Source organism: Macaca mulatta, chromosome 5 (genome assembly GCF_049350105.2).
Source record: "Macaca mulatta isolate MMU2019108-1 chromosome 5, T2T-MMU8v2.0, whole genome shotgun sequence".
Classification (NCBI taxonomy): Eukaryota; Metazoa; Chordata; class Mammalia; order Primates; family Cercopithecidae; genus Macaca; species Macaca mulatta.
In genome coordinates this window covers 9,677,381-9,699,792 of record NC_133410.1, presented here as the reverse complement: position 1 = coordinate 9,699,792, position 22,412 = coordinate 9,677,381, and the positions used below count along the sequence as shown (strand labels likewise).

Genomic DNA, 22,412 nt, shown 5'->3' with positions numbered 1-22,412 from the left:
CTGGAATGTATAGATAACATAACCGGTTAGGTCGGAGGTCGATCTTTAACCAGGCCCAGGGTGTGGCGCTGGGCTGTCTGCCTGTGGATTTCATTTCTGTCTTTTATTTTTTACTTCTTTCTTTGGGGGCAGAAATTGGGCATAAGGCAATATGAGGGGTGGTCTCCTCCCTTAAAGGTAGCAGCGTGAAGGTCTGGGAAAGGAAAATTACAAAAAGGAAACCTCAGGGGTAAGGGAAAGGGCGGGGGCAGAGGTGGTTTCTGGCTAAACTGACCTGAAAAGATTCTTGCTGAAGGCAGGCCAGGGTGATCAGACATCACCGGAGGAGGGTGGCAGAGGAGGGCCCTGATTGGATGAGATATGGAGGCTGATCAGGCATGGAGAATGAGAGATTCTGGCTGAACTGACTTAGCAGGAGTCTTGCAAAAATTGGACAATGCAGAAATGAATGTGGAATCTCACAAGGTGGGCCTCGCAGAGAAAAGAGTTCAGGATAGCCTGACTACAGTTTGGTCCAGGAGAGAAGAGGCTGGAAAGGGATGAGGTCAGAGAACAGGATGGGGCAGGTTGTGCTGAGCTCTGGGGGCCACACAGGGCACCTGGTCTGTATGACATGGGCAACGAGTGACATGAACTGATGCACCATGTTAGGATCATGCTTTAAAATTACATTTTCAAAACTCTGCACTGATGACACAGATAGGTACTCTGGGAGATTGAAAGATAAAAGACAATTCCTTCCCTAAAGAACATACAACAAAAAAGTCATCAGATCCTGCCTATTTGTATTTAAATGTCATGGTGAGTGAGACAGAAAACACATACATTAACAATTCAGTGAGATTGACCTGGCCTGGAGTAGTCAGAGAGAAAAGCAGGGAAATCGGATCTGAAAGGACGATGAGCATTTGGGAAGCAAAGGGGAGGTGAGAGGGAGAAGGGGCTCCAGGCAGGGTCTGCACCAGCAGACACAGAAGGAGCATGAAGCGTATTCGGGGAATCTGGGAGAGTCTCAGGCTGGAACGCTTGCCTCCGGTGAGAAAGGAAACCCCGCAGCTCCCCAAGAAGATGTCAGTATCATGACTGCACTCCTTGAGGCCAATTTCCTAAAATGAAATTATATCGAACCCTGAATTAGACAGTGGAGTTGTTTTCCTCGATAACGAGGGCCAGAGCAGATCCCCAATAATTCTGAGCTCATTTGCTCCTTCCGGGCCAGCTGGTCTTTAATGGGTGACCTTATTAATTTAACTCGATTCATGAGCGAGTACAAATTGCTGCTCTAAAGGGCTGGAAAACGTGTTGGTTTCTCTGCCAAGGATCTCAGTGGGGATGTAATTCTGCTGGGTCAGGAAGGTGTCATCAGTGTCCCAGAGCTGCTATCCAGCCACAAGGATGGGCTGGGACGGGGGCAGGTGCGGGCAGGATTCTGTTCCTCCCAGCTCATTATTTCAAGGAGATAAGCTCTGTCTCATTAACACTTCCCATATGCACTGGTCCTAGGCAAATTCCAGAGAACTGTGTTTCCACTGAGCCAAATTTGCATTAATTTGTACATTACACCTTACAAAAGACTTGGGCATGCTGATACAATTAACAACCCTTTATTTCATATTTTGGTAACATAAGGGAATTCAGAGTGAAAGAACTAATGTTTAAAAAAATAAAAGGCCAGGCACTGTGGCTCATGCCTGTAATCCCAGCACTTTGTGAGGCCAAGGCAGGTGGATCATTTGAAGTCAGGAGTTCGAGAGTAGCCTGGCCAACATAGTGAAACCCCATTTCTACTAAAAATACAAAAGCTGGGTGAGGTAGTGTGCTCTTGTAATCCCAGCTACTTGAGAGGCTGAGGCACGAGAATCGCTTGAACCCGAGACGCAGAGGTTGCAGTGAGCTGAGATTGCACCACTGCAGTCCAGCCTGGGTGACAGAGCGAGACTCTGTCTCAAAGAACAAAACAAAACAAAAAACAAAACAAAAATAAACAGGAAAATATTAAAGCCAAAACACGATGTAGAAATGCTTATCATATCATGGTCCTCTACAATACTTAGATGAAATTCAGAAATTTATCCTGAATTTCTCGGCAGCCAAAGGAAGAAGGGAAATATCCTTAAATCAAAGCAAACCAGTCACTAAAAAGCATGCAGCTTCTGCTCCTAAGACCCGAAAGAAACTTCTCACATAAGTGCTAATAAAGAGAATTTGATTTGAAAAAAGAAATTTAAAATAAAATTGTTTCTAATGCTCCCCGATGCAGGCTAATAGCAAGAAACTACAATACGATTTAGGAAAATAAAGTTTATGAAGAATGAAAAAATCTGCAGTGGTTTTGCATAATCTGAGGGTAAATTTTTAAACACAGAATACTGAGTGGGCTGAATGACCCCAGGCAATCTTTCATAAAACAAGCCCAAATAAGAGTGTTGAGTGCTGAGAAAAGACAACTGCTGTGTTTTCATTCAGCAAACACCTGGTCCATAACTCAGTCGTTCAATATGGGGTCTTATGCCTGGCGCTAGAAATAGATGAATGAATAGCTATGACTTCTGTCCTCAAAACACTTATAGTCTATTCAGGAGACAGATGTATGGACAGATTATTGCAATTGCAGCATGCTGTGCCTTGTGGGGGAAGAGAAGGGAAAAATAAACCTCATCATTAGCTGAGCTGCTGCTGACTCATGACTTCGGGAGCAATTGCTATGAGAGGTCTTCTAACATTATTTTTCTCTTGCAATGGGAATTTTGACCTGCTACAGTAGAGGTTTCTTACCTCCAAGTCACTGATTGATTTGAATTCTATTATCTTTTCTTCTTTTTCTTTGTCCCTGTTTTGCAAGAGCAACAGGTAAAATGGGAAATAAAGAAAAATGCACTTTAGTTTTGAAAAATCATAATCAAGGTAAGTTAACTAAAACTGGCAAAAGATTTCTGGAGAAAAACAAGGGCCCAGTCTTTTTGATATTTGGAGCTACCACGGTGATTAAAATAACGCTCGGTCTGTTTGTGTTGGCAGGCCAGTACCAGAGGATTAACGAGCCTCTCCTAGACTGGGTAAGTCAGTTGCTTCCCTTATCTATTTTATAAGTCTTTAATATTTGCAAAGTAGGTGGATTTTATTCAAGATACTTGGTAAAATTTTTAAAAATCAACAGCAACAGGCTGGGTGCGGTGGTTCACACTGTAATCCCAGCACTTCGGGAGGTCAAGGCGGGCAGATCTCCTGAGGTCAAGAGTTCGAGACCAACCTGGCTAACATGGGGAAACCCTGTTTCTACTAAAAATACAAAAAATTAGCTGGGCATGGTGGTGCGAGCCTATAATCCCAGCTACTCGGGAGGTAGAGGCAGGAGAATCGCTTGAACCCAGAAGGCAGAGGTTGCAGTTAGCTGAGGTAATGAATGCCATTGCACTTTAGCCTGGGCAACAGGAGTGAAACTTCGTCTCAAAAAAAAAATCAACAGCAACAACAACAGCAAATGCTTTTCTAAGTGGTATACTTTCTTGGCAAGAAAAACTGCATTTTAATTCTTGGGTATAAAACTGTAGCAGAACAGCCACAGACAAGAACCCCTCAGACACCGAGTTGTAGAAGGAAAGGGCTTTATTCAGCTGGGAGCATCAGCAGACTCACGTCTCCAAAAAACCGAGCTCCCTGAGTGAGCAATTCCTGCCCTTTTAAGGGCTTGCGACTCTAAGGAAGTCTATGTGAAAGGGTCGTGATCGATTGAGCAAGCAGGGGGTACGTGACTGGGGGCTGCATGCACCAGTAATCAGAATGGAACAGAACAGGACAGGGATTTTCACGATGCTTTTCCATACAATGTCTGGAATCTACAGATAACACAAGCAGTCAGGTCAGGGGTTGATTTTTAACTACCAGGCCCAGGGTGCAGTGCTGGGCTATCTGCCTGTGGATTCCATTTCTGCCTTTTAGTTTTTACTTCTTTCTTTGAAGGCAGAAATTGGGCATAAGACAATATGAGGGGTGGTCTCCTCCCTTAAAACTATATTCCAATTCCTCAGCTATAAAATGGAAATAAAAATTAATTAACATGGTCATTGTGAAGACCAAATAAAGTGAAAATACCAACACACTGTGCTGGCAGGTGCGTTATGAGAAGCGCACTTCCTAACACTCATAGTAAAATTTTAAATTGAAATAAACTTTCTTGAGAGCAATTTCATAACATTAAGTAAGCAACATTAAAATACTCACTTTTTTGGCCCAATAATTCAATACTTAGGAGTTTAAAAAGCTAATCTAAAATATGTGCTGATACTTAAACACATTCACATATTTTATAATAATATTTTAAATGGCAGCACGTTTGAATTATGCTAAGTATTCAGTAATACAAAAGTAACTGCATCTTGCTACATCTATTTTATGAAATCATTTGCAATATTTACAAATAATTTTAACAACTAGAGAAAAAGATTAAAAGTTATAACATTAATTCAATATATTTTATTACAAGTAACTGCATAGGTATATAATTTAAAGTTATAACTTGCATATCTATAGATTAGATGGGCAGATATATGATTGATTGATTGATGATTGATTGATTCTGCTCATAAATTCATTGACTCTTTACTGTTTGAAGTAGCTCTTTAAGAATCTAACAAAAAGCTATGGACCCTTACCCGGAAACACACATACACACATACACACAGGCACACACAAAAATTGTAAAACTTAAAAGGTTCATGGGTAAAGAATATTGAACCTCTAGTTAAAAATCCTTGAAATTGATAGAAAATAGATAAAACATTGATAGATAAATAGATATAACTCTGTATTTAAAACAAATATCTCTTTCTCTCTCTTTCTCTCTCTCTCTAAAGAAGTACACCAAAATACTTATATTTACTCATGGGTGCAAAAGTATCTTCTGACCTGGAGTGATGCTTGTTCTTCCCAGCCTTCTTATCATGTCCTGACTCTATGAAGTCTAGCAAGCTATAGGGTGGAAAGTTGGAAAATGGGTTCAGGCTCATATCCCAGTTCTTCCAGCAGGTCCAAGACTTTCCCCCAAGAAGCTATGCCCTAGAGAGCCTTGGTAATTGCCGTTAACAGTATGTAAATGGCACCTTTGCACACATACCCATCTGTGAAATCCCCAAAGGAGTCTCCTGCCTGAGCTCCAGCTCAGAGCTCACTGGGTGTACAGTTCCAGAACCGAGACACCATCTCTCCCTTTGCTGTGTCAACAGTGAAACTTCCTGGAGTTCACACACTAGCAACTTTGCTTTGCTTTGTCGTGGGTACTGGGCTCTACCTATGACTCAGCACACATCAACTAGAGAAAAAAGATCCAACAGGTACTGAGTTCCTGCTGTGGGATAGATGCCAAAGTAGAGCGTTGAGATACATTTTCTCAACTAACAACAACGAGATAAGGTGGGTTTAGTCATCTCCAATTTACAGATTGAACATATCAGTCAGGGAGCTTAAGTAACCTTCCCAAGAATGCGAGATCAAGAGTCGTGTCCCTGCTTACACATAACACGATGCCGGCTGCAGATTTTAATGCGGAGGAGCACATTCCAGAATTCCTATGATGACCATTGCATGCGAGTGCACCTGTTACGGATTGGTGTCCATTCCTGTCAGTCTAGTGTTCAGACCCAGAGCCTTTGGTGAGTGCCTGTGTTAGTCTTCCAGTGTTGCCATAACAAAATGCCATAAACTGGATGGCTCAAACAACAGAGATTTATTTTCTCATGACTCTGAAGACCAGAAGTCCAAGATCAAAGTGTCACTAGGGTTGGCGAGAACTATTCCCTTGTGATGCAAATGACTCCCTGTGTGCTCACATGGCCTTTCCTTAGTGTGTGCATTTGGGCACGGGTGAGGAGAGAGAGGGAGAAACCCAGAGAGAGAGAGAGAGAGAGAGAACTCTCTGCTGTCTCTTCTTATAAAAACACTAATCCTTTTAGATGAGAACCCCACCCTTATGACCTTATTTAACCTGAATTACGTTTTTAGAGGTACCATCTTCAAATACAGCCACACTGATGGTTAGGGCTTCAACACACAAATTTGTGTGAGCAGTAGGGGGTGGGGTGGGGGTAGAGAAACATTTAGTCTATAACAATAGCCAAAGCAAAACCTAAGGTTAGAGAGGAATCGTTGAGACGGTCTTTTATGGCAACTGTTCTTATTAACAGTACAAATATGAAAAAACTAAGCTTCAAGGCAAAGGCATATCTGCAATCTAGCAAAGTGAAGACTTTAGTCAAAGTCTTCATGTCCAAAGTCCAGTTACACTTACTCTACCTCAAATGTTGTGCAACACCAATGGTCTATAATCTGGTCTCCTGGCTCCATTTCAGGAATGGAAAAATGACCAAAAATGAAAAAAAAAATGATAGTCTTGGCCAATTCACTTGGAGAGTGGGGCAGCTGGGGGGATATGAACCCATAGAATTTTCTCAACTATACATTTTACCTAAATTCTCACACCTAAACCTGATTCAATGAACTAGAATTTCAAAAATGATGGTGTCAGCTTTAGCACAAAATTTCACCTTGCAGTTGCTTTTACTGCGATAGTGTCACATTTTAGGACAATATACAGAGAGTGGTGTCACTTCTTGAAGCCCCACCCTTAACAGTAAAGACCCAAATAATTGCATTTGTTTTCCATTGCTGCCATGACACATCCCCACAGATTTGGCAGCTTGACCATTTATTATCACACAGTGGATGCAATCAGAAGTCTGAGCACAGCATGGCTCAACTAGATCCCCTGTTCTGGGTCTCACAAGACTGAAAGCAACATGCTGGCAGGGTTGCATTCTCCTCCAGGGGCTCTGAGGAGGAACTTGCTTCCAGATTCTTTTAGGTTGTTTCATAGCATCCAGTTCCTTTCTACCGCCGGATTGTGGTCCCCATGTCCCTGCTGGCTGGCTGCTGTCAAATCCTTCTACTCTTGGACTCTCTGTAAGTCATCCTTCTGCCAGATCTCTCTTTCTTTCTCTTCCACTTCCTTTCTCTGACTTCCTCTTCTGCTTCTTAAAACAGGGTTTTTTTTGAGATAAAATATACATGCCATTCAGTTTACCCATTTTATGAGTACAATTCAATGGTTTTTTAGTATATTCGCAGAGTTTTATAACCATCACTCCAATCAATACATTTTTATCATCTCAAAATGAAACCCAGTTCCCTCTTCCCCCAGATGCTGGCAAATATTAATCTACTCTTTATCTATAGATCCTCCTGTTCTGGGCATTTCATATAAACAGAATCAGGCAACATTCCACTTTGTATATGACTACCTTCTTATCATTTAGCATAATATTATCAAGGCTCATCCATGTTATAGCATACATCAATACTTTATTACTTTTCATTGCTGAATAATATTCCATTGTATGACTATACAACACTTTATTTACCTGTGCAGTAGTTCATGGATATTTGGGTTATTTCCACTTTTTTTACTATTAAGAATAATACTGCTATAAACATGTGCTACTTTTTGCATGAATGTGGAATTGCTGGATTACAGGGTAGCTCTGTGTTTAACCTTTTGAGGAACTGCCAAAGTGTTTTCTGCAGTAGCTGTACCCTATTACATTCCCATCAGCAATGCATAAGAGTCTCAAATTCTCCACATTCTCGTCAGCCCTGATTATTATCTGTCTTTTTTTTAATCATCTTGGTGGTGTATGGCTGACATCTCATTGTGCTTTTGATTTGCATTTTCTTAATGGCATCTCTCCATGGGGTTATTGATGATTTGTATATCTTCTTTGAAGAAACATCCATTCAGATCCTTTTCCCACTTTAAAATTTGGTTATTTATCTTTAAATCATTGCATTGCAAGAGTTTTTCATATATTCTGGATTTAAGCTGCTTATCAGATACATGATTTGCAAATATTTTCTTCATTCCACAGTTGCCTTTTTATTTTTTGTGGTCTTTTGAAGCACACAGATTTTCATTTTAATTAAGTCCAATTTATCTATTTCTTTTATTGCTTGTATTTTTTGTTCTATCTAAAAAACCATTGCCTAAGCCAAGAAATGAAGATTTACTCCAATATTTAAGAGTTTTATAGTTTTAGCTGTTACATTTATATTCATGGCCCATTTGCATTTAATTTTTGCATATGATATAAAAAAGAGGTTCAACTTCACTATGATGCATGTGGATATCCAGTTGTCTCGGGACTATCCGTTGAAAGACTATTCTTTCTACCCATTGAATTGTCTTAGCACACTTCTTAAAAATCAATTAACCCTAAGGGTAAAGGTTTATTTCTGGACTCTCAATCATATTCCAATTATCTGCATGTCTATGTTACTACCAATACCACATTGTCTTGATTACTGCATCTATGTACTAACTTTTGAAATAAGTGTTAGTCCTCCAACTTTATCTTTTTTTTTTAACCCAAGATTGTTTTGGCTATTATTGGTTCTTCTTATTTTCATAAGAATTTTAGGATTATCTTGTCAATTTCTGCAAAATAAATCAGTGTATTAATTTGCAAAGTATTTCTATTTTAACAAGATTAAGTCTTCCAATCCATGATAATTGGTCATCTTTCCATTTATCTAGGTCTTCTGAAATTACTATCAACAGTGTTTTGCAGTTTCCAGAGTACAAGTTTTGCACTTCTTTTGTTAAATTTATTTCCATATATTTTATTCTCCTTGATGCTATGCTAATATAATTGTTTCCTTTTTAAAAACATTTTCATACAGACGAGGTCTCACTCTGTTGCCCAGGCTGTTCTCAAACTCCTAGCCTCAAGCAATCCTCCTACCTCAGCCTCCCAAAGCACTGGGATTACAAGCATGAGCCACTGCACCTAGCCCATTTTCTTAATTTCTATTTTCAGTTTATTACTAATTTATAGAAATATAAATTGTCATTACTAGCATATAGAAATACAACTGAATTTGGTATATTAATCATGTATCCTGACACCTTGAGGAATCATTTATTAGTTCTAATAATTTTTTTAGTGAATTATTTAAATACAAGATTATCTTATTTGCAAATAGGTCCTCTTTCTGCTTCTAAGGGTTCATGTGATTACACTGGGCCCACCCAGGTAATCCAGGATAATCCGCCCATTTTAAGGTCAGCTGATTAGTGACCTTCATTACATCTGCACTGTCCCTTCACAGCAGCACCTAGATTAGTGTTGATTGAGTAATCAGAGATGGGAATATTGGGAGATATCTTTAGAATTCTCACTAGCACAAGAATTAAACTTCTATTTAAGATCCCAGAACCTAGACTCTTAAATATTTTACTTGCAGCTAACAAAGTCTATCCCACTTCTCTAGTTAGCACTGTAGCCTGTCTTTGTCAACATTGTATCTTCCTTTGAATCACTGGAATGTTACCACCTCCTTAGGAAAGAAACTTTGCTGCAGTCCTGGATGGAGCAAAAGGCCACAAAGATGATGACTATGATGACCCTGAGCTTCGGATGGAAGAGACGCGGCAGTCAATTAAAATTTTACCAGCCCGGCCTATAAAGGAATCTGAATATGCAGGTAACGTTTAGGGGTCTGCCTAGAATAAGAAGATGCATATACACGCCGCCATATTGCACACTATTTAAAGGTGCGGTTTCTGAATTAAACAACCCTAGGTTAACATCTGCCCGCGTGACTTACTAGCTGTGTGACCTTGAGAAAGTCTCTCCAATTCACTTTCTCTTTCTGAAAACAGGGTTCATAATAATAGAAGTTGCCCCAGAGAGCTCTTTTGAAGATTACATGAACGATGCATGTTGAGTTCTCACCAGAGGACCTGGTACCAAGCCAGAGATCTGTAATCCTCACCATTATTATCATGATGTTCTCCGTGAGCCTTAGGAACAACTGATGAGCATAACGGAGGGTGGATAGGCAGGGATGCGGCAGCCTGGGAAATGTTAAATGAGGTCTGCATAGAGGGGAGTAGAATGAAAAAAAAAGACTTTTTAACTTGGCTAATTCATTGTGCAGCCAGCCAGCCAGCCTAAGAGCATCAGCAGGGCATGGCAGCAAAGCTGCAATTGTTAAGAATAAAGAGGACCTAATTTCACACCCACCTCTGTCTCTACCTGTAGCACAAAGGGCAGCTTCAGCAAGTTCCTTGAGATAAAGCACCCTATTGTAAGGGGGAAGAGGAAGCATTCACGATTTCTGAGGGCCTGAACCACTAAAATGAATCCATAGAAGTGTATTTGGAGAAAGTCATCTTGTAAATGATGATGACTTTTTTTGTTCAGTCATTCGATAAGCATTCACTGAGCATCTACTATGTGCCAGTTTCCATGTTAGGATTGATCGGAGGACACAGAGACAAACAATGCATGATCCTTACCTCAGGAAGGTGCAGTCTCGTGGCAGAAACAGGCAGCTCAACCAATGAATGTGATAGAATACGTTAAGTGTGTAATATAGAAAGGAGAGCTGGCATGGGGTGTGGCTGGGTGGGATCTAGTAAGATTTTTAAAGGGCATGGCATAGCCCAAATCTTGCAAGAATTACAGAATTTCTAAGATGAATGAGAAAATGAAGAACGTTCAAGTTCAAACTTTGGCATTTATTTGTGTGCACTTAGAAGAGCAATTTCTTCTCTTCATACATCAGTCTCCTACTCTGTTAAATGAAGGCAGAATTGCTTGCCTCGTACTTACATTGTAATGATCCAGTGAGTTTGTAGATGTGCAAATACTTTGTAAATTGTAGTGTGCTGAGTCCACATAAGGTATGACTTTCATATTTTTCTGGTTGCACAGATAAACGCTATTTGAAGGTTGCAATGGACACTCCCCTTCTGTTAGACACCAGGACCTCTATCCCTATTGGACAGCAGACCTGGAACACACAGACGAGGTTGGAAAGAGTGAGTAAAGGCTGGACTTTGTGACCCAAACATGTGTAGGGCTCTTCCTAACCAGCCAGAAACTGCCGCATCTCCTGTCCCCCAGGCCATCTCATTAGGGAAAGAGCAGGTCGAGCTCATTGAGGTGGATGGGAGGTGACTCTTATACCTGGTAGCATCATGGTCCTGCCTCTAGAAAGGAGTAGAATTCAGATGTGTTGAAGATTGTGAGCCAGAGAGCAGGCTAAGGACTTCCACATGCATCTCATCTAACGCTCATCGCACTCTCCAGAGAAAGAACATGAACTCAAATCTTTCTGATCATAATGTAAGATTTTGCCCAGCGTCTCAGCCCAACGTGGTTGAGGTAATAAGTCAGTCATGAGTGGGGAGGTAATAAGTAAGTCATGAAACCTCTCTAAGCCTCCTTGTAACTTTATCTGCCAAACAGGAAAAAACAGAAAATTCTACAATGCTTATTTCAAAATGCTGTTTGGAAGCTACAAAAGATAATTTTGTACCACTGCACTCCAGCTTGGGTGCCAGAGTGAGACTCTGTCTCAAAAAAAAAAAAAAGAAAGAAAGAAAGAAAAGAAAAGAAAAAAACTAGTAAATGCAAATGCCCTAAATGCATACATAGAATTTTATTTTTAATAAAACATTTGCTAACACTTAATTTTCTTAATCCAGAAAGGCATAAAAGACAAATAAATGATCACCCCCTGGGATTGCAATTATCAGTCATAACATTTTGGTACACTTCATTATCAGTTTTTTTTGTGTTTTTTTTTTTTGAAACAGAGTTTCGCTCTGTCACCCAGGCTGGAGTGCAGTGGCTCAATCTCGGCTCACTGCAACTTCTGCCTCCCAGGTTCAAGCAATTCTCCTGCTTCAGCCTCCTGAGTAGCTGGGATTACAGGTGCACGTCACCACACCGGGCTAATTCTTGTATTTTTGTTAGAGATGGGATTTCACCATGTTGGTCAGGCTGGTCTCGAAATCCTGACCTCATGATGCACCTGCCTTGGCCTCCCAAAGTGCTGGGATTATGGGCGTGAGCCACCGCACCCGGCCATTGTCAGTATTTTCTATGCACATATCTGTCATACGAGGGAAGTCTCATTGTTCAGTATATACTTGCTTTATTTTTCTTCTCACATTAAGTTCTGGTATAAAACAATTTCCCATGTGATAAACAAGCATTCACAGTCATAATTTTTATAGATAAAGCATAACCCGTTACGGGATTTTCAATTATTTTACTAAACCATTGAGTGAAGACATTTTAAAGGCTTTTAGTATGTACTGTAAAATTTCCTTTCTAAAAAATTGTTTCCATTTACCCTCCCAGAAACTCTGTTTAGGAAGGTCCACCCCTTAGAAATATCACCAAAACTGGCTATTACTTTTTCAGTAGTATTTTTTAAAAAGGGATTTCATGGCCGGGCGCGGTGGCTCAAGCCTGTAATCCCAGCACTTTGGGAGGCCGAGACGGGCGGATCACGAGGCCAGGAGATCGAGACCATCCTGGCTAACACAGTGAAACCCCGTCTCTACTAAAAAAAATACAAAAAACTAGCCGGGCGAGGTGGTGGGCGCCTATAGTCCCAGCTACTCGGGAGGCTGAGGCAGGAGAATGGCGTAAACCCAGGAGGCGGAGCTTGCAGTGAGCTGAGATCCGGCCACTGTACTCCAGCCCGGGCGACAGAGTGAGACTCCGTCTCAAAAAAAAAAAAAAAGGGATTTCACTATTCTTTTTTAGTTTGCACCACAGTTATTAATGAGTATTAACGTGCTTTTAAATATTCCTCACATATTACATATTCACATCATCTGTTTAACTTGAGGGCTTCTGTTAATTTGGACAGAAAATGAAACTACAAATTTTACCAAGCAACACCGACCATTTACACAGAAGATATCTGATAGAGACTGAAGGAACAAGATGAGTGATGAAAAATCAAACACTTCCTTTTTACACGGGCACAGCAATGATTGAAGCTAAACACTTCAATCATTCACTCAACAAATTCATTCAAGAACTGTCATCGGTGCCTGCTAGGATCAGACACAATTATAGACTCTAAAGACACATCCGTGAATGGCCAATTCCCTGTGCTCGTGAAACATACATGCTAGTGGTAGGAGATCAGTGATAAATAAATACACAATAGATAGACAGTAGATAAGGAAGTGTGCTTCAAAAAATCATGATAATGCAGGACAAGGAAGATCAAGGAAAAAAATCCTCAGTAGAGATTGGATTAAAAGAATCAAATGAAATTTAATCCTTAAAACAATCTTGCGGTGGGGTGGTGGCTCGCTCCTATAATCCTAGCATTTTGGGAGGCCAATGTGGGAGGATCACAAGGTCAGGAGTTCGAGACCAGCCTGACCAACATGGTAAAATCTCGTCTCTACTAAAAATACAAAAATTAGCCAGGTGTGGTGGCAGGCGCCTGTAATCCCTGCTACTCTGGAGGCTGAGGCAAGAGAATCACTTGAATCTGGGAGGCAGAGGTTGCAGTAAACGAGATCATGCCACTGCACTCCAGTCTGGTGACTGTGCGAGAGTCCATCTCAAAAACAAAAACAAAACTTGAAAGATGAATATCACTCCCATTTTAACGGCTCCAATTTTATAAGCTCTGTGCCTTTGGGCCTGTTACTCACCCTCTCTGAGCCTTCATTGTCTTACCTATAAAATCCCATCACTGTTGTAGTAATACATAGAAAACACAGTATTTCCATGTGCTTTCAGCACATAGGCTGAGGTGGGAAGATCATTTGAGCCTGGGAGGTCAAGGCTGCAGTGAGCTGAGATAGCAGCACTGAACTTCAGCCTGGGCAACAGAGTGAGATCCTGTCTCAAAAAAAAAAGAAAGAAAAGAAAAAGAAAAGAAAGAAAAAAAGAAAAGAAATGGATCTTCAATAAGACCCAAGAAATGCATCTTTGTGCTTTCAGCCTGAAGCATAAAGCAATCTGTCCCTAGAGGACAACTCTATGAGGTCAGGTGCTATTTTAGCCCCCACACCTAGCATGGTGCCTTTGTAAGAGGTTCTCAATAGATACTGGTTGAATGAATGAAAAATAACATACTTTCAGTCATTTGAACTCAAGCTTTAAAAATAAATACCTGTTTAGTAGGAAAAGAGACCCAGTCTTTCCCCAGTTCAACTTCTGTTCACAGAGAAGACTTTCTCAGTCTGGCCTTCAAAGTTCTTCTATTTTCCTGCTACTATTTGCTGCTATCATCAAGATCTGCATCTAGGGCAGTCCCCCAGGGGCTGTCTGAGAGGGAGGACAGCATTTCAGGACACTCATCACCAGAGCATAAAGCGTGGCCAGGGAACGAGAATTCCAGAGAGATTGGACCAGTGGCTAAAGACACAGCTCTGGTCTGGTTATAAAGTAGAGAACGCTGAACTAAAAAGTTGAGCCGCTTTGGGAGGCCGAGACGGGCGGATCACAAGGTCAGGAGATCGAGACCATCCTGGCTAACCCGGTGAAACTCCGTCTCTACTAAAAAATACAAAAAAAACTAGCTGGGTGAGGTGGCGGGCGCCTGTAGTCCCAGCTACTGAGGAGGCTGAGGCAGGAGAATGGCGTAAACCCGGGAGGCGGAGCTTGCAGTGAGCTGAGATCCAGCCACTGCACTCCAGCCTGGGTGACAGAGCGAGATTCCGTCTCAAAAATAAATAAATAAAATAAAAAAAGGTTGAGCTGAACTTTCCCTGTAAATGACTGACAATCCCTTTTTATACAGCTTACGGCTTCATGAATAGAATTTTTTTTTTACAAAGAATAATTCTCATTTGATTTTTTTTAAAAACAACTATGCCAGGATTTAAGCCTTTATTCTTACACTTTCTATTCCTTCAAATCATCTTTGTAGTTTCCTGTTAAAAATAAGTTTCTTCCTTTGGCTAGATCACTTTGCAGGTGGAACTACAATCTCAGCACATTAATTCAAATGAAATCATGTGAGGAAAAAGGATAGGGCAAGGTGAGCAAAATTTCAGAGGGGAGTTGTCTTACAAATTCAACAAGTGTTTGGCCTCAGTTCAGATAAAGAGAGCGTTTTAGCCAAGTGCAGTAGGTGATGTCCGTAATCCCAACATTTTGGGAAGCTGAGGTGGGTGAATTCCTTGACTCCGGAGCTCAATAGCAGCCTGAGTAACAGAGTAACATCTCATCTCTAAAGCAAATGAAAAATAAAAAATAGCTGGTCATGGTGCCACACGCCTGTAGTCCCAGCTACTCTGGAGGCTGAGATGGGAGGATCACCTGAGCCTGGGAGATTGAGGCTGCAGTGAGCCATGATTGTGCCACTTCACTCTAGCCTGGGTGACAGAACAAGACATTGTCTCAGAAAAAAAAAGGGGGCGGGGGGAGGAGTTTTACTTTTGTAATCAATGTTGTAAACATGAAATATTTATGGCAATCAGATTATCTTTTATTGTGACAATCTCATTCCTAGGAGTTGATTCTTACTAGTTCTGCACATTTATGTTGAGATTATCTGTGAAATGGATCTTCAGCCAGGTGTGATGGCTCACACTTGAAGTCGCCATGTTTTGGGAGGCTGAGGCAGGTGGATTGCTTGAGCCCAGGAGTTTAAGACCAGCCTGGATAACATGGTGAAACCCCATCTCTACAAAAAGTACAAAAATTAGCTGGGCATAGTGATGCATGCCTGTAGTCCCAGCTACTTGGGAGGCTAAAGTGGGAGGATTGCTCGAGCCCGGGAGGTCAAGGTTGTGGTGAGCTGAAATTGTGCCACTGCACTCCAGCCTGGGTGACAGAGTGAACTCCAGCCTGAGCGACAGAGTGAGACCCTGTCTCAAAGAAAAAAAAAAAAATAGAAAGAAAAAAAGAAATGGATCTTCGATAATTTTTACAAAGGCAAGTTCTTGTCGAGACTGCTTCGGTGGGTTACAACTGTCTTGCCCTAAACCACTACCCATCCTTCTATTTACTGAGCAGGTACTGTGTACCGAGCACTGTGCTTAGCAATGGGGGTAGGAAGGTGAGCCAGTGCCCACAGTCTAAGGAAGGAGGCAGTGACCCAGATGGGCAGTTTCCATGTTCTAGGAAGTGGTCAGATGGAGGTAAGCACAGGGTGCAAACGCACGCAGACCTGCATCTCTGAACGTAGCCAGTGCCTTTGGAGGAGTCTTACGAAGGAAGCCATATGATGCAGTCTTCCACACCTGGTGCATGTTGCATTATGATCAGTGGTTCTCCGTGGAAAGTTTTTGCACTCCCCCCCCTCAACAAGGGACTTTTGACAAAGCCTGGTGACATTTTTGGTTGTCATGACTGAGTGCTACTGACATCTAGTGGGTAGAAGACAGACACGTTGCTAAGCATCCTATAAGGCACAAGAATTTTCTGACCCCAAATCTCAATTCTCAATAGTACCCAAACAGAAAAATCTGTTACAATGTACCTGTGAATCCAAGCTGGTGTTTCTCTTTGTTCCCTCATAATCTAGCATTGCCACAGACATATTAGTGGGTACTAGTAAATATTTATTTGATAGAAATTGGGAATTGCCCCAGGGGAGGGATAGGAAATATTCCTGGGCCAGGGAATCCTATACTAATACTGCTTCTTGGGACTGCTCGGAGCAGTCCCACCCAAGGTAGCAAATCCCACCTAAAGTGGAGACAACGGGAACCTCTCCTGCCTCCATGACCAGGCTAGCAATGCAGGGTGGGGCATGAGCATTGAGAGAAACTCCATCTGTGGGGCAGGCACACAGGGAAGACTAAAAGATCAAGGTGCACAAGAACATTGAAAAAAAAAAATCCAGCACCCCAGTCCCCACAAGGTAACCCTGGAGAAACTGGAATGAAGAAGACAATAGCCACGATAAAGAAAAAAAAAAAAAATCCAACCAACACTTAACCCCTAACTAGATATAACCAAAAGAAGAAGGGCCATGCCCTTTCCAGGCATAAATACTGTGGTTCAATGTTCCACAGAGGATAAGAGGTAACGGGGAATTCAACGAACCCCTGACCCACCTTGCCCAACTCAACCTGGTGCCAATAAAGACTAATACTAGCCGGGCATGGTGGCTCACACCTGTAATCCCAGCACTTTGGGAGGCCGAGGCCGGCGGATCATGAGGTCAGGAGATCAAGACCATCCTGGCTAACACGGTGAAACCCCTTCTCTACTAAAAATACAAAAAACTAGCCAGGCGTGTGGTGGGCACCTGTAATCCCAGCTGCTTGGGAGGCTGAGGTGAGAGAATGGCCTGAACCTGGGAGGCGGAGCTTGCTGTGAGCTGAGATTGCGCCACTGCACTCCAGCCTGGGCGACAGAGCAAGACTCTGTCTCTCCAAAAAAAAAAAAAAAGACTAATACTAAAACCCTAATATTAATATTACCTAGGCTTAAAGGTTTTCAAAGACATAGGGAACCCTTCATGATCTTCATCTTGTTCACCCTTATGTCTTCCAGTTGGGTACCCCTTAATAGTTCACTAATGTCTTTAATAATATTAATAGTGATACATGTATTCAGTGTGGTTAGTGACACCTGTGTTCTTGGCACAGTGCATGCTGTGTTCTGTGTTATCCTCCCATCCTCAAAAAGGTATCAGTGCCTTTGTTACCTCCATTTCGCAGATAAGGAAACTGAACCTCAGGAAACGGAAGCTAAGTAATTTGCCATGTTCTCACAGTAAGCACGAGCTGGAGGTGGAATCCTAACCCGGGTCTTCCCACGAGGCCATACCCTGTCCTGCCTGCCTCATTGCTTTCATGTACCTGATCCCATAGATGGATCATCATGTTAACTCAGGGACATGAATGATGAGCACTTTTCCTATGATAAAGATGAAAAATCTGAAGTTCATAATACACTCAATGTCTTTTCCAAAGCCAGCAATAGAGGCAGGATTGGTTCTCAACCCTGCGTGTTGTTATACCAAACACCACTCAGGCCACCGCACCCTTCATTGGCAGAGGTGCATGTATTTATATGTGTTTGCTGACAGTCAACCATACATTGAAAACCAGAGAGCCTGGGGACTTATGGCTTTATCCTTGGGACCCTAACCACAGACAGTGTCAAGACATCAGATGGGGTCATAGTCACAACTGAAGAGATAATAGTGCCACATTGTCTTCTACAGGTGGACAAGCCCATTTCCAAGGACATCAGAAGCCAAAACATTAAAGGTAAGGTCATGTCAGTCAAAGTGTAAAATGTAAGTATGGAAACATGTATTTTGCTTCTAAGATCGTCTTGCATTGCTGTTCGTGGTCATGGGTGACCTTATACAAGGCGATCTATTGAATTACACTTCAGGAAATAACTACTAATTTTAGTAGAGTCTCACACACTTTATGTCTTTTTATTGCCTTACCTTCTTGATGAAGAAATTGATTGTAAAAATTCACATTCTTTGTTGTGCAATTTTGGAAATGAATTGTTTTGAAACATATGGATTGCATTAAATATATAATCATGTTATCTCTCCAAGCATACCCTCAGAAAAGTCACAAGATAGAAATCTAATTTTAAAACATTGATTAATTAATATGAAAACAGATTTTAAGGCCTGAGGCAAAACAACTCAATTTGAAGACGAAAATACAGGTACGAGCCTGAAAGCAAATAATCAAATTCAGTAGTGCTAGAAGCATAAATGGAAGATAAGCCAGACATTTAATGGTATTGTATCCATTATAGCTTCTCTCATCATTTTCCCCCGTGCCCCTATCTCCTTTTATGATGCTTGATTGGAAAAGATGACAATGCCAAGATTCACTTTGCCCAATAATTGAAACATATCAAATTCACCTTTCATGTGTCTAATGGTACCATCTATAACGTATTATTGGTGCCATCTTTTCTTTAATGGGAAAGTGTACCAGTTAGGGTCCCAATAGGCAATAGACAGCATACTCAAATTAGGATCATTGAAGGAAATGTATGGCAAAGGAACTACTTACCAGGTGAGTGTGGTATAGGGGGAAGAATAAAGAACGGTGCAAGAACCATGGCTGACAGCAGCGGGGCTAGCCCCACCCCTAGGTGAAGAGGGATGAGGGAACAGTGACTGAAAACTACAAGGAGCCCACCGCCTGCAGGGGAGCAGTGACCACTGGTCCTGGGACACCACCAGCCCAGGCAGACTTCTTGGGGAGGGGGCCAAGGGAGTAAACCCCCCACCTCTCTCTCCAACCTCTCTGTGACCTCCTGCTGGGGCTTCCCAATGGCTAAACCTAACTAGAAACGAGAGGACAGGGGCCTGTGTGTCCCTACTGGTCAGTGTCACCAGGGTGGAGAGCAGTGTAGAGGAAGGTGAAAGTGGAGGGAGATTCTGGAGGGCAAATGGAAGACACTCATAGCAGGAAGTGCCAGCGCAGTGAAAAGGGGACGGAGAGTAGCCAAAACCTAAGGCACACCCCCAGGCTGTGTGACCTTAAGTAAGACCCCTAACCTGAGTTCTCCTTTTATTTATTTATTTATTTATTTATTTATTTATTTAATTTATTAATTTTTCTTTTCTTTTTTTCTTTTTTTTGAGACGGAGTCTCGCTCTGTTACCCAGGCTGGAGTGCAGTGGCCTGATGTTGGCTCACTGCAACCTCCACCTCCCTGGCTCAAGCGATTCTCCTGCCCCAGCTTCCTGAGTAGCTGGGATTACGGATGCCCACCACCACGCCCGGCTAATTTTTGTATTTTTAGAAGAGACGGGCTTTCACTATGTTGGTCAGGCTGGTCTCAAACTCCTGACCTCGTGATCCACCCACTTCGGCCTCCCAAAATGCTGGGATTAACAGGCGTGAGCCACTGCACCTGCCCCTTTTCCTTTTTTTTTTTTTTTTTTTTTTTTTTGAGACGGAGTCTCGCTCTGTCGCCCAGGCTGGAGTGCAGTGGCGCGATCTCAGCTCACTGCAAGCTCCGCCCCCCGTGTTCCCGCCATTCTCCTGCCTCAGCCTCCTGAGTAGCTGGGACTACAGGCGCCCGCCACCAGGCCCGGCTAATTTTTTTTTTTTTTTGGATTTTTAGTAGGGACGGGGTTTCATCGTGTTAGCCAGGATGGTCTCGATCACCTGACCTTGTGATCCGCCTGCCTCGGCCTCCCAGAATGCTGGGATTACAGGCGTGAGCCACCGCGCCCCGCCCCTTCTCCTTTTCTTTAACCAGCGCATTAAAGAACAACACCTGGTGAATTATGTAGAGAAAGTATTTTCACTCCTCTTAACAGAGAAAGGGATGGGAAACATAGAGGGATCACAGACCAGACCACAATCAACTGTTGCAAAAATGACCTCAGTCATAATAATGTGCTTTGTAGGCATTCATGGAGAAATGAGTCCTGGAGAGAAATCAGATGAGAAATGAACTTTATAATTGCCATCTTATTCACAGTTCACTGTGGGCATCCACCCTCACTGCTTTGACTGCAGAAATTTCTTCGACCATTATTCCACATATCAATATGTCTGTTTACCTCTCTATCTGTATGTTTATCTACCCTTTGCCTCAGTTCACAAAGATATTAGTTAATAAAAGCTTGAACAATAAAATAGAAGAAAATCTACATAGATGACATAATTAAAATAAAGATAAAATGTAAGATCCTCAGGCATGCATCACTAAATTCTACTATAATTAAACTGTTAATTTGCCTCTGAGCTGCCTGATAGTCTAAGCAAAAAGGGAATCAAGCTTCCTTATGTGATACAAATTTCCCATTACAAGAAACAAACCAGTTCCTCAGAGAGAGCAAGGAAAACACATTTTTCAGGATTGAGTTAGCGCTCTGTTTTATAGCGAATGTTGGGTCCCATGGCTACAAAAATATGAGCGTTTTGTAAAGCAGACTTCAGTGAAAGCAAGGCTCAGAGAGGTTGAGGCTTTTGCGGGTGGGGCAGGTTGTATAGAAGACTTCTTCAAGAAGAGTTACTTTATGTACAGCATCCTCGCCTAGATTTCCATCACTGATGGTTCCCCATTACCATCCAGAGCTCTAAGGTACCATATCTAGAACGAGGCTGGAAGGAGGGAAATTAATATGAATGCCCCCCCATTTTCGGATCAGACATCTTGCCGAAAAATGCTTGGATGATTTATGTGTTTATTACAAAATTCTGTATTTTTGATGCAAACACATTCTCAGATAATTTATTCACTCTCACAAAAATGTCATAAAAAAACATATCGGTTGATTCAGTAATGGCAGAATTTTATGGTGATATTTTTCATCAAGTTGAGCAGTTATAGATTTATGTTAATGTACATTTTATGTCATTTTTCTTGCAATCATATTCTGACATTATCTGTAAACTGTCAGATTTCAAGAACTTATCTTCCCTAAAGCTTGACTTTTTGTTTTTCATTCCTAAAAATAGGTAAAAGTTTATTTGGAGGCAAAGTATTTAGAATACAAGTTGTGTGTGACAAACCACTAGCATTAACCATAGATCTAGAAGAAATCATCTTAGTTTCAGATAGGGATAGCTATAATTTTCAAATACAGTGTGGCTTATTTTTCTAGAGAAACCAAAGTTGAGAATAAAGGAAGCTAAATTGCATTTTCTCTTTGCTGTAGATGTGAACCAAGCACAAACTCTAAGCCAATTTCCTTTGAGGTGACAAGCATACATATACAAGAATGAATTTATAAAGAAATACAATACGCCTCCAAGAAAAGAAAAAAAAGAGAGAGAATTATGCATAGGCTAGTGAACCTGTATATCCAGAAACACAAGCTGATTGAAAGAAGCAAAGTAGAATTCCACAAAATGCCATCAAAAGACCTTTATACTAGTTTGCTTTTAGACAAGTTTAGATGCTGAAGAAATTAGAATCAGAAATGAGTTTAATCTGGGTCAATTCCCTCATTTTACATAAGGAAGCTTAGCAAGGGAAGTGGCTTGCTCAAGGCCATCAGCAAGTAGTCACAAGACCAGAGCCAAGGTTTATTCCACTATGGTAATGTTGCCAGGGTTTTCTGTGTTTGCCAGTGTATAAAATGCATTCTGCAAACTCTCCCTCTCATTTGGTAACCAACATCCCATTCATCCAGACTACACAAAGAGCAGAGCCAGAGTGAGTTGATAGATGACACTGCTCCCTAGTGGCAGAACTTGGCAACACACAATATTGCAATAATGACGAAATTTGGTATTTTCTATCCTTTGCAGAAATAACACGCCTGAGGTTGCAGAATTCATCAGAAACAAATGTAATATTATTCCCCTACCATTTTACATGTAAATGTATTTCAGCCACAACACATGGCTCAAAAGCAACAGAGACATTGATATAATGCTCATTCAAAGTTAACATTATTAACTTCATGAAATCATTCATTAATTGAACTACAGAACAGTATTTTGTCTCACCACCACACAAGAAAAATAATACAGTTCAGAGAAAAGGAAAGGAATCTGTAACTGCTTGATGTAACAAATTTATTTTCTGATAGAGAAATATAAAGTAGGTAGAAACAGGAGACTGAAGAACAAGGTATTTAATAAAGGAAGCTCCAGAAAATTTATATCTCCCAAATAATAATTCCCCAAC

General features: G+C 41.4%; 1 protein-coding gene across 2 annotated transcripts in view; it reads left to right on the top strand.

Annotated features, from left to right (window-relative positions):
- The window catches only part of CLNK (cytokine dependent hematopoietic cell linker), a 246,907-nt gene that overhangs the window by 160,413 nt on the left and 64,082 nt on the right, over nt 1–22,412 (top strand). For both annotated transcript variants that reach the window (XM_015138006.3, XM_015138007.3), the window contains exons 5-8: nt 3,019–3,056; nt 9,390–9,531; nt 10,767–10,873; nt 18,004–18,049. In XM_015138006.3, the coding sequence (XP_014993492.1) occupies nt 3,019–3,056; nt 9,390–9,531; nt 10,767–10,873; nt 18,004–18,049 (333 nt within the window). The remainder of the gene's footprint in view (nt 1–3,018; nt 3,057–9,389; nt 9,532–10,766; nt 10,874–18,003; nt 18,050–22,412) is intronic.